The 12565-nt window shown below is 36.3% G+C and overlaps 1 protein-coding gene across 1 annotated transcript in view; it reads right to left on the reverse strand.

Moving 5' to 3' along the window:
* The window catches only part of LOC311090940 (uncharacterized protein), an 846260-nt gene that overhangs the window by 762199 nt on the left and 71496 nt on the right, over positions 1-12565 (reverse strand). The window contains exons 14-16 of the mRNA XM_084126585.1: positions 8360-8533; positions 6452-6625; positions 6044-6217 (exon numbers count right to left, since the gene is read on the reverse strand). Coding sequence (XP_083982711.1) covers positions 6044-6217; positions 6452-6625; positions 8360-8533 — 522 coding nt within the window. The remainder of the gene's footprint in view (positions 1-6043; positions 6218-6451; positions 6626-8359; positions 8534-12565) is intronic.

Raw genomic sequence — 12565 nt, forward strand, 5'->3', positions numbered from 1 at the left:
TTGATTCTTTGTGTACTGCTAGCACACTCCACTAAGCTTATTTATCTCTTCTACGATTAACTGTACTGTTGAGGAAGGGATCAGGTGCTTTGCCTGCAACTTCATGAAAAACATGGACAGATTTCTCATGTATAAACTTTTCATTTGTGCAGGGTCCAGCATATCCTCCTCATGCCCCTCGTCATCTGCCCCTTCACCTGAGTGGCTTTCAGTAACAGAGAACTGAGACTCACTAGGAACTGAAGGAAGACAGTATGCACCAGAGACATGCAAAGCTGTAGAGTATTTGTGCTTTCTAGATAGGTGGGACGTGAAAATGATCGATCACAGTTTTTGAAGGGGCAATGCACCTGCTCTCTTTTTGAAATGGGAAATTTAAGGTGACCCAAAAGATCTGAAAGATCAATCAACTGTTTCTGACAGTTTGTAACTTCACATGTGAAGGGTCCCTGCAGAGACCAGAAGATGACTGCCGATGATGATGGTAAACATGACATTTAAATGCGTTGTAATTTCTGAAGCGTAACTTACAACCTGCCATGCAACATGCATATAGGTAATGTGCCTCATTTCTGTGTAGCCCTTGATGTTGTACATAACCTTTTAGCGTTTTCACAGAAACACTACAACTATGGTCTCGTTTCAAAAGCATTGGTCAATATGCTTGCGTCGACTTCACTGTAGCCTATATGTGCCCTGCTTCCTTTCCGTGAGTTCTGACCGAAAAATGGAAAATATCAAGCGCTTCTGTTTCAGAGTCCGTTTCATGTTTGTTAGCCCAGGACATTTTACAAATCCAGACCAAACGATGTTCTATGGCCATGTCCGGAATAAAGAGTAGCCTATCCATGTCACACAGTAAGATTTAGGATTTTGACCATATACCTCGCAGTCACAGACCGTATCAACGTCAGTGAGCTATACTTATTGCATTTCGCCACAGGGTGTCACTGTGGCCTCAACCCTTCGCCTTCGCTTACTCTGAGCTCGATTGCTATGTCTGAGGTAAACCACGCCCTCCTCATTACCCTACGCAGGAAGAAATGTAGGAAGAAATAAATGAAGAAATAAATAAATGTAGAAATACATAAATGTAGAAATAAATAAATGTAAAAATAAATAAATGTAGAAATAAATAAATGTAGAAATGAATAAATGTAGAAATAAATACAAGAATAAAAAATAAATATGGAAAAAAATAAATATATACATAAATAAGGAAATAAATGTATAAATAATTATTTATTTTCATTTTTTTTTTGCTTTTCTATGTATATTTATTTATTTATTTTATTTTTTTATATTTATTTATGTATTTATTTATGTATTTCTTTATTTTTAATATTGGCAGCTTTGGAATTCCATATCGCTCTACTATGCTTCTCTCACAGGAGTGTGTGTTGTTGAGTCTCACAGGAGTGTGTGTTGTTGAGTCTGACTGCAGCGCTGAGGGACATGATGGACGGCAGAGACAGGTGAAGGTGGGAACGGTGGTCAGCTGATTCATCAGAATAAACACACAGAATGAGAACCGCTGTGTTGAGATGGCAGTGAGATGTGGGGTTCACCGCCTGGACATATGAGATGCTAGAACAATAAGTTTGAATAAAGCTTTGTTTGGTGTGTTGTTGACTTGTACATGCATTTGTTTATTGTGATGGTCACTTTTACTCATTTATTCATGTTTCTTATTGTCAGTAAATAAAATATAATTATTTCATTAATATATGCATTAATTCATTGCTAGACTGATAATTGAGATGTGTTCACTGCATTTATTTAGTGCAGTGCTTCTCAAATAGTGGGGCGCTCAATTAAGGCGTCACTTAAAGACATTACACCCCAATCACGCTGATAAGCCGCTTGAGTTTTTTCAGCAAAAACGTGCCGAATATTGCCAACAATCGTCTCGCTTTGTGAATGCTACTTCAGTAAACCAGCGAGCACTGTTAGCATCATATAAGGTGGCGTACCAAATTGCTCAGTGCAAAAAACCCCACTCCATAGCAGAGGAGCTGATACTGCCTGCAGCATTAGACATGGTCTCTGTCATGCTGGATGACACAAGTGCTGCAAAAATAAAAACTATCCCTCTGTCCAATGACACTGTCGCCAGACGTATAAATGACATTGCTAACGATCTTAAAGAACAACTGGTAGATAAACTCAAAGACAAACGTTTTGCCTTACAGTTCGATGAAGCAACTGACAGCAACAAAGACTGTTTGTTTATTGCTTATGTGCGTTTTGCCGTTACAAACTCCCTGACTCCCAAACTCCCAACATTTTGTTTCTTTTACTGAAATATATAATTTCCAGTTAAAAAGTAATATAATTAAGTATTGGTCAGCATTTATCATTATAATTGTGTGTAAGTGCTGGGGTGGGCTAGCAATGCAATTCTTTCTGGGGTAATCTTTATTTTTAAGGAGGGATATTTACATTTTTGGAGTATAAAATCAGCAGTTTTCTCCAAAGGCGAGATCTTGGAGCAGCCGCCCGTCTCCTCTGTGCAGACATTACACACATTACACACGCTGAGGAGAACTGCTCTAGGCTGTCGAGTTACTGATGTTATGAAGTGTTAGTGCACCTGTCACTCATAACTTATAGTTACATACAAGATCAGGGAAAGATTCCAGTTCTTTAACAATGAACAATCATAATGACAATAAACAAAACAAAATAAGAAAACATAAATATCATGGGTTTGCGTTTATCATAGTATGAGATTATATACACAGGGGGAAAAGCACAATTACAAGGTTAAATATATTTGAATAATTGATCACAATACATTAAAAAAAAGTTTATTATTTATAAACCTGAGGGATGAAACGAGTTAAACATGTTGAGATTTAAGCCACTTTTGCTTGTGGGTGAAACATTTTGCATATAAAATAAAGAAATTAACAACATATTCAAGAGATGACGATTTTGGGTTTTTATAATAAAAAATAACATCTTTAAGGATAAAACTGTGGGTCACATTATAGGGTTAAAATATAAGAACTTAAATCAACCCTAAATGTATTGGTTAAACTACAATCACAAAATAAATGGGCACTTGATTCTTCAACAAAACCACAAAATGTGCAAGTTTCATCAATATCAGCATATTTACAGATGAATTAAAGCTGTCGCTCATATCTTTTAAGTTGTTGTGCTTGTGATAATGTTGTAGGTCACATGATAACGTCAACATGGCGGATGATGTAGGGGAGCGCGGGGCACAACCTAACGCTGGGCTAGTTGTAACACGCTTGTTTTAAATACTTCCGCACATGCTTGGATGACGAAACTTTGTGTATTTACTAGTTGCCATATCAACACTATATAGAAAAATAATTCCGCCAAAATTATTTTTTTTTTTGAAGATATCCATAGACATTTATTAAACCATAGCAAATGTAAATTTCTTACTTAAGTAAATTTTTCATCTCTATTTTTTGTGTTTATTTAAAATAAGACAAAAATGATATTATTTTAATCTCCAAGATGTTATTTAACAGTTGAGATAGTTATTTAATGCTTCGCTAACTAGCAGAAGACACTAGCAGGGTTTAAATCCCAGATGAGCAGGCGGGGGCATGTTGTAACACTGCGTTACAATGTGCCCCTATTAGGAATATGCTATTATATTCTATACTTTTATTAATTTTATTTCAGAAAACGTGAGAAAAAGGTGAATAAAGACTGAGAGTCAATATTCAGAAATTACTAATTATTTATTTGTTTTGAACTATGTTGTATAGCTGTGTTTTCATGCATTCATAGTCAAAACTCAAAAATTAGTTTATATTTAATTATTAAAAATTGCCATTATTTTATATGAAAAAGTTTTTTAATTGTATTTTATTTAGAAAATATTTTAGTTTGTTTTGTATATTTTTTTTTTATTAGATCAGATAACATTTTAAGCTGTCATATGTTATGTTACAATGTGCCCCTCACATGTTACAATGTACCCCACCTATGGGGCATGTTGTCACATTTCACTTCCATTCTTTCGGGTTATATCAAGAAAAAAGTATATACTGTATTAATAAAACAAAAACACATAATTGTAGTAGACATGTGGGAAATTAATGTGGGGGAAAAAAAATACTCTGAACCATAAGTAGATTACCACAAACTGAGAAAGTCAAAAAGCGTTACTTTGTGCCCCGCGCTCCCCTACGGCTCGCATTCATACTTAACGCGATCATCAGGCTATATAGTACCTACTCTTTTAGCGCTCGTTAAGCAAGTACTTATTGAAATTAAGGACCTACTCAGTGAATATGCGGTTTCGAACACAGCCAGGGTGTAGCAAGCACACTCACAGTCCTTTTAAACAACAATTAGTTAGTCATGTGACAATCACCTGATTACGTAATGTAGAATAGTCACAAGAGAGAAGAAATTGTTTGATAAATATAGAGGACATATCTCCCCAAAAAAATACACAACACAACATAATATAAAACAATATATATATATATATATATAAAAAATATATATATATATATATATATATATATATATATATATACACACACACACACACACACACACACACACATATATAACAGATCAGAGTCACAAATGTATTCCAAAACATAGATTTTACAAAAAAAATCTATAAATAATATTTTTTTATATAAGACATGTACAACTTCACATAAAATATAAATGAAATATACAAATGAGAATCAACAATATATTCCCAATTCCACAACTCTTCTGTGGATCAGCTGATGGTTTCTGCTCCTCTCATGATCATTTCACACTACGATATAACACATCTATCAGAGTTTGGTGATCGATCTTTATCAGGGATGTTTGGTGATCGACCTTTATCAGGGATGTTTGGTGATCGATGTTTATCAGGGATGTTTGGTGATCGACCTTTATCAGGGATGTTTGGTGATCGACCTTTATCAGGGATGTTTGGTGATCGACCTTTATCAGGGATGTTTGGTGATCGACCTTTATCAGGGATGTTTGGTGATCGACCTTCATCAGGGATGTTTGGTGATCGACCTTTATCAGGGATGTTTGGTGATCGACCTTTATCTACTCTGTAAAGTGGAACAGAAGAGAAAACAATCAGAGTTCAGTGGAACAAAGTGCAAATTATTATATTTAAATTACATAAATGTCAGGCTGCATTACATAATTCCCCCATTATTTGACTGGTTCTTCATATGCAAACCCCTCTGTTACTAGGTAAAGCAAACTTTGTTTTAATGATGACTTCATTTGTTAATCACAAGATTCTAACAGACTGTCTAGTTTCATTTCCCAAACTATGTTATTTTTACACACATATGCACACACTCAAAGACACAAGTTTTCCATTGGTTTCGTACAGTACATCCTGTTCAGATGTTAGATGTTAAATAAGGTTAGATGTTAGAAACATGGTTACCATAATATACAGTTTAAAATTTCTACGACAATGTATAAAGCTGTGACAGTGAGCTTTTGTTCTCTTTCCTCCTTTGTGTTAAACATTTCAATTACTTTACATTTTGTTCTCACACAAACCCTGTGTTGCAATAAAGCTTAATGATAATTTCCTTTCACGAATGTTTGAAAGGTTTGTTCACATATCAGAGGTAAATGAAGATCTCTTTAATATCTCAGTGATGTTTCCTCACCTCAGGACACAGTTTGAGTCTCGTAGCTCGTCTCTGAGTCGCTGCTGTGAGTCTCCTATATTATTGTCACTCAGATCAAGCTCTTTTAGAAACTGCAGAGCTTTTGAGTTAGTCAAAGACTGAGTTAGAGAAGAAACATCTGTAATGCCACAGCACTGTAGACTAGAAAGACACAAACAGAGGAAGAGAGATTATCTTACAAACAAATCATGAATGTGAAGAATTTTACACAAATATAATGTGAACTCAGACTCACTGTGAGATATTGAGAATAAAGTGTTTTAGTTTAAAAAACCCAGAAAGTGCACTGCTATAAACAATGAAACATAAGCCCTGCTGTCTTCAAATAAATAAACTTCAGTCACACTGTAATTGCTGTACAGTATAATGATACTAACTCTAGTTTCTCCAGCTTGAGTTGTGGGTTCATCAGTAGATCACTGAGGTTTTTCACTGCAGAGTCTCCTAGTTTATTCCAGCTCAGGTCCAGCTCTCTCAGGTGTGACGGGTTTGATTTCAGAGCTGAAGTCACATCAGAACAACCTTCATCTGTCATATCACAGCCTCTTAACCTACATTAGCAGAGAGAGAGAAGAAAATAAGACAGAAGAAAAGAAAACTCTTTATTCTGTAAAGTCACATCATCTTCATAAGCAAATAAAACAGAGAGAGGAAGAGAGATCTTCATCTTTATTTCACCAGATCACAAAATACTAAGTTTGCACAAATACAGTGTTGCAGTGTTTTAGTTTAAACTGTTGAAGTGATTTTAAGCATTTTGATTCTTGTATGTGAATGTGACTGACCTCAATCTCTCCAGTTTACAGTGTGAATCCTTCAGTACGGCACATAAGCGCTTCACTCCAGAGTCTCCTAGTTTATTCACGCTCAGGTCCAGCTCTCTCAGGTGTGACGGGTTTGATTTCAGAGCTGAAGTCAGGATGAGACTCTGTTCCTCTGTAATTCTGCATTCATACAGACTGAAGACAGAAAGAGAAAATGACTCAGATCTATGATGATCAACTAACGTGTTCATCTTCATCCAGCAGACTTTTGCTGACAAATAAACAGGGATATCAAGGTAAAGGTAACATGGAGAAAGACTACACATTGTTCATTTAAATATACTACCAACACTGTAACAATACAAAGGTTGAAATTGTTGATGTATTCATGTTTACACATTCATTTCATTTCATTTTTAAAGGGTCATGAAACCCCAAAACACATTTTTTGATGATGTGACGCGTGACCTTTCCAACGTGATGACGTAATACGTGGCACATCTCAGAGATGGTACAAGACGGGCATTTGTGGTTAAAAAGTATATATATATATATACACACCCTTTTTTTGAATATGTTGGGAAGTTGACCTTCGCAGACAATCCTGAGTAAACTTAGTGTCCCACGTTTTTTGCTGCAAATGACTGGGCAGTAGTTCTTGGACCGTCACTCACAGCTATTAGTTAATGTGTTTTTATTTTGTTGTTTTTTTTCCTTCATTGTTACTATGTTGTTTGTCGTTTATTTTTGTTGATTCTTGGTGTTTATGTTTTTGTATTTTTTTTCTTTGTATGTGAAGGGGAACTTTGTTCTTATTTCATGTTCAAAATTTAATAAAGAGATTGATGAAAAAAAAAGTATATACTGTATATATATAAACCAAAATACAGCGAATAGTCTTCTTGGCGCGCCTACTTTTGAAAGTCAACATTTAGATTATGTGAACTAAGTTAAATGCATTGTAAAGGCCTAGGTCACTCTGGAATAAATCACAACGTGTTTCATGATAAAAACGTGACTTTAGTTTACAGTCCGGAAAATACAGTAGGTTATAGTAAATTATTTCACGGACCCCCTGGCACTTGAGGACTGAAAGCCTCATAAGAAATCCCTGTCGAGGCTCTTCCCCGGTGCGGGTCGTGTCGAGCCATTAGTCTGGGTGTTTGATGAGGAAAAGATGAAATGTAGTAGTTGCAATAAACGCGTTCAGAATCCGTACAACTGCAGCAGCGGAGGACTTTTATTCTGCTGAGCGGAGCTGAGGAAGAACTGATGACGGGACAGTTTGATCTTCGGCTGACAAATCAGAGGAAAGGAGCGTTTCATTCCCGCCTACGTGTAGAAATCAGATATTCAAGCTGTTTATAAATGTTTCTACCTGAGAACGAAAAGTGAAAAATCAAGCTGAATACTTGTTTTTAGTTTTTTTGAAAAAATAAAAAGACGAAAAAGGAAGTGTTTTCTCGTTTTTCTACTTTCAATATTAAATCAAAAGACGAATGAACACACGACACGGTCCGTGTATCATCTGATCATTTCATTTCCTGTTTGGAATGGAATAACGAGAAATGAAAAGACGGATCGTTTATTCGGTGTTTCGTTTAGTTTAATAAACGGAAAATGAGATTTCGGCTCGATTTCTAATTTTTCGTTTGTGGTTTACAAATCGGTTTATGGCTTTGATATTTCGTTTGCACATGTGGGCGGCGCTGAAACGCCCCTTTCATCTGATTGGTCAAACCGCTTCGTCTTCAGTACAGCCAGAATAAGAGTCCGTACGGCACACTCACATCCCACTTTAACCCCCTGTGAGCAATAGGGGAAACCCAGAAAGTGCACTGCTATAAACACTGAAACATAAGCCCTGCTGTCTTCACATAAATAAACTTCAGTCACACTGTAATTGCTGTACAGTATAATGATACTAACTCTAGTTTCTCCAGCTTGGATTGTGGGTTCATCAGTAGATCACTGAGGTTTTTCACTCCAGAGTCTCCTAGTTTATTCCAGTTCAGGTCCAGCTCTCTCAGGTGTGACGGGTTTGATTTCAGAGCTGAAGTCAGGATGAGACTCTGTTCCTCTGTAATACTGCATCTATTCAGACTGAAGACAGAAAGAGAAAATGACTCAGATCTATGATGATCAACTAACGTGTTCATCTTCATCCAGCAGACTTTTGCTGACAAATAAACAGGGATATCAAGGTAAAGGTAACATGGAGAAAGACTACACATTGTTCATTTAAATATACTACCAACACTGTAACAATACAAAGGTTGAAACTGTTGATGTATTCATGTTTACACATTCATTTCATATCATTTTTAAAGGGTCATGAAACCCCAAAACACATTTTTTGATGACGTGACGCGTGACCTTTCCAACGTGATGATGTAATACGTGGCACATCTCAGAGATGGTACAAGACGGGCATTTGTGGTTAAAAAGTATATATATATACCCCCTTTTTTTGAATATGTTGGGAAGTTGACCTTCCCAGACAATCCTGAGTAAACTTAGTGTCTCACGTTTTTTGTTTTTTGACTGGGCAGTAGTTCTTGGACCGTCACTCACAGCTATTAGTTAATGTGTTTTTTTTTTGTTTTTTGTTTTTTTTTCATTGTTACTATGTTGTTTGTCGTTTATTTTTGTTGATTCTTGGTGTTTATGTTTTTTTTTCTTCTTTGTATGTGAAGGGAACTTTGTTTGTTCTTATTTCATGTTCAAAATTTAATAAAGAGATTGATGAAAAAAAAAAGTATATACTGTATATACAAGGGTGTAACTTTGGTTTGAGAAGTGGGGGGGACACAAAACGGGGGAACATTTTTTCTATTTGAATCCCATTTCCTGCATTTACATACATTTAGGGACTATGGTGAAACAAAATAATTAATAATAATAATTTTGAAAATAATTAAGTTGATTATAATGACAAATTCTGCCAAAAAGAATAGTAGGCTACTAAACTATGTATAACAAAAAGATGTCTTACTTTTTTATTGTTCAATAGGGGCCGATTGCCAAGACGTGAGAGAATCATTTTATAAAGTCAAAAATGTTCACTATTAATGTTTTGTGTGTAAATAAAATTGAAATAAAGTGAGACTCAATTTCCACTGTAATGTAGAAACAACATAAAGACAGTATATTTTAAATAATTGTTTAATAGCATATTTTTATGAATGAAGGCCTGTATCACTGATATTAATATAGCTACCGATGTCTCGATGAAAATAATTTTTTCCCCCAAATTTAAAATATTTATTAGGCTTCAAAAATATAACAACTTAATTTAAGTGAACTTTAAACAATCCTCACTTAAACCCATAATAAATGTCATATTTACCCAGGGCCGGATTAACATTTTCCTGTGCCCTGGGCATCAAGACTCAAGGCCCCCATAGTTAGGGGGGTTCGGGGGCATGCTCCCCCGAGAAAATTTGGATTTCTTTGACCTACATATGTGTAATTTAGGACTTTTGAAGGCCAAAAAATTATAAGAAATAGGCTATTTAAAACCTTGTCATTAGATTATTTGTCAATACCTGCTCTCTCCTCATCTTCATATTTCTTATTCTCTCAGTATTCTTATCCTGGCCTATTTCTTCCCCTCCTAAAGCTGAACTTAGACTGATAGTCTTTTCATTTCCGTCTGTGTCAGTGACGAAAGTAAACATAGGCTCAACTGATATTTATACGTTTTATGAATCATTTTCTTAGACAAGTTAATTTACTCAAGGCTACCTGTAGCCTAAGTCAGTATTGCCATTAGGAACCTTCTGCAAGCTTTGGAATTTGAAAACATCTGTTTTTAAATGTTAAAAGTAATTTTAAATAATAGAAATTATAGGCTACGTTTAACGCAGTTGGTGGAATTGGCAGACATTCCCTTAAGCATTGTGTGCTGTGGAAACGCGTCAAAGCATTATCAATTATGCAGCATTAATGCACGAATGATTTTGAATGAATATTTTCATCATGTCGATATACAATGGTCACATAATGTTAAAACTAATCTTGCTATTGATATCTTTGTTAGACTACCGACCCTGTAGAACAAATGTCCTGCTAATATCGAACCCAAAACGAACTTTACCGCGCTCAACCAGCGGGAGTGCATTTCACGAATTACGCCCCTGCGTGAACCCGCGTAGATGCACCTTATGCAGTAATTCGATTCTGGCGCGCTGTCTGTGCGTCGTGTGCGTGTGTCAGGAGCGCTCCCTGCTCATTAGAACTTTCATTGAGCTATTTTTAGAGTGTGGACGCGACGTTCCTGGACGCGGCAGCTCGCATCGGCACAGGCTTTCTTTGTCCTGCTCCTCCGTGGCGATGACGGTGTGCGAAAAAAAAAAAAAAAAAAAATCATCATAACGAAAGTGGGGGGGACACAAACGGGATTTTGAAAAGTGGGGGGGACATGTCCCCCCTGTCCCCATAGGAAATTACGCCCGTGCGTATATATATAAACCAAAATACAGCGAATAGTCTTCTTGGCGCGCCTACTTTTGAAAGTCAACATTTAGATTATGTGAACTAAGTTAAATGCATTGTAAAGGCCTAGGTCACTCTGGAATAAATCACAACGTGTTTCATGATAAAAACGTGACTTTAGTTTACAGTCCGGAAAATACAGTAGGTTATAGTAAATTATTTCACGGACCCCCTGGCACTTGAGGACTGAAAGCCTCATAAGAAAGCCCTGTCGAGGCTCTTCCCCGGTGCGGGTCGTGTCGAGCCATTAGTCTGGGTGTTTGATGAGGAAAAGATGAAATGTAGTAGTTGCAATAAACGCGTTCAGAATCCGTACAACTGCAGCAGCGGAGGACTTTTATTCTGCTGAGCGGAGCTGAGGAAGAACTGATGACGGGACAGTTTGATCTTCGGCTGACAAATCAGAGGAAAGGAGCGTTTCATTCCCGCCTATACGTGTAGAAATCAAATATTCAAGCTGTTTATAAATGTTTCTACCTGAGAACGAAAAGTGAAAAATCAAGCTGAATACTTGTTTTTAGTTTTTCTGAAAAAATAAAAAGACGAAAAAGGAAGTGTTTTCTCATTTTTCTACTTTCAATATTAAATCAAAAGACGAATGAACACACGACACGAATCAGGGTATCTTCCGTCCATTTCATTTCCTATTTGAAATGAAATAAGCAGAAACGAGAAATGGCGCCTTTATCCGTTTTTTCGTTTTTTCCAAAAAACGAAAAACGAGATTTCGGCTTGATTTTTCGTTTTTTAGTTCACAGGCAAAAAACGAATAAATTACTTCAAAATTCGTTTTGCACATGTGGACGGTCATGAGGCGCCCCTGTCAGCCGATTGGTCAAGAAAATCTGAGCATGTGACGTCATCGGTAGTTCCCCAGGTTTATTCAACAAAATAATAGTCCTATGGCTCTGCGTACCGCATATTAAACTGTTCAGGGCAGGTCCTGGGCTTACTTATGTGCAACTTAACGCGTTTCAGAGAAATATTTATATATCAGAAATATTAAATATTAATCTGCACCCAGACGGTTTTATTAGCTGTGCAGAGTTAAATCTGTCTGGTGCTGCGCTAGGCAAGCAATGTTCAGTCAAGTGTAGCATACGCAGCTGTCATAACTCTTCTTTTAGACAATACGCTCAGTTTTGGACAAGGGGTGGTTATTATTGCAAATACTGTAATGCAAAACTGCTGATGGTGGTGGGTACCGCGATGATGGTACATAAAATTGTACTGTAACTGTAGCCGCGAGAGTGAGACAGCGAGATTATTGACAGGACGATAGCGGAGGAAAAAGCGCAAGATTTTGTTAGTAAAGAAATATTTATTTGTTTAATATAAAAGTGAGTTTGTCTTTGAAAACAACAACAAAACGGTGAAATAACAGTGTGATCACAAAACTGAGCTTTCGTTTTAAAGGGAAATTTCCAAATATATTTTATTTATTTGTTATTTATTTGTTAGCCTATGCTGTTGTTATTCCGTCTTAATCGTTTTGTTAATTCAGGTTTAATACTATGCAGGAGTTTTTTTATTGTAGCCTACTATTTTATCGTTGTTGTGTTTTCATTAAAAAATAACAATGAACCGCATTCGTTTGAAAGGTTAATCCATAGGTCAGGGAACGACAACTGGCGGCCC

The sequence above is a fragment of the Abramis brama genome (assembly GCF_963993115.1).
Source record: "Abramis brama genome assembly, chromosome: 1".
Lineage (NCBI taxonomy): Eukaryota > Metazoa > Chordata > Actinopteri > Cypriniformes > Leuciscidae > Abramis > Abramis brama.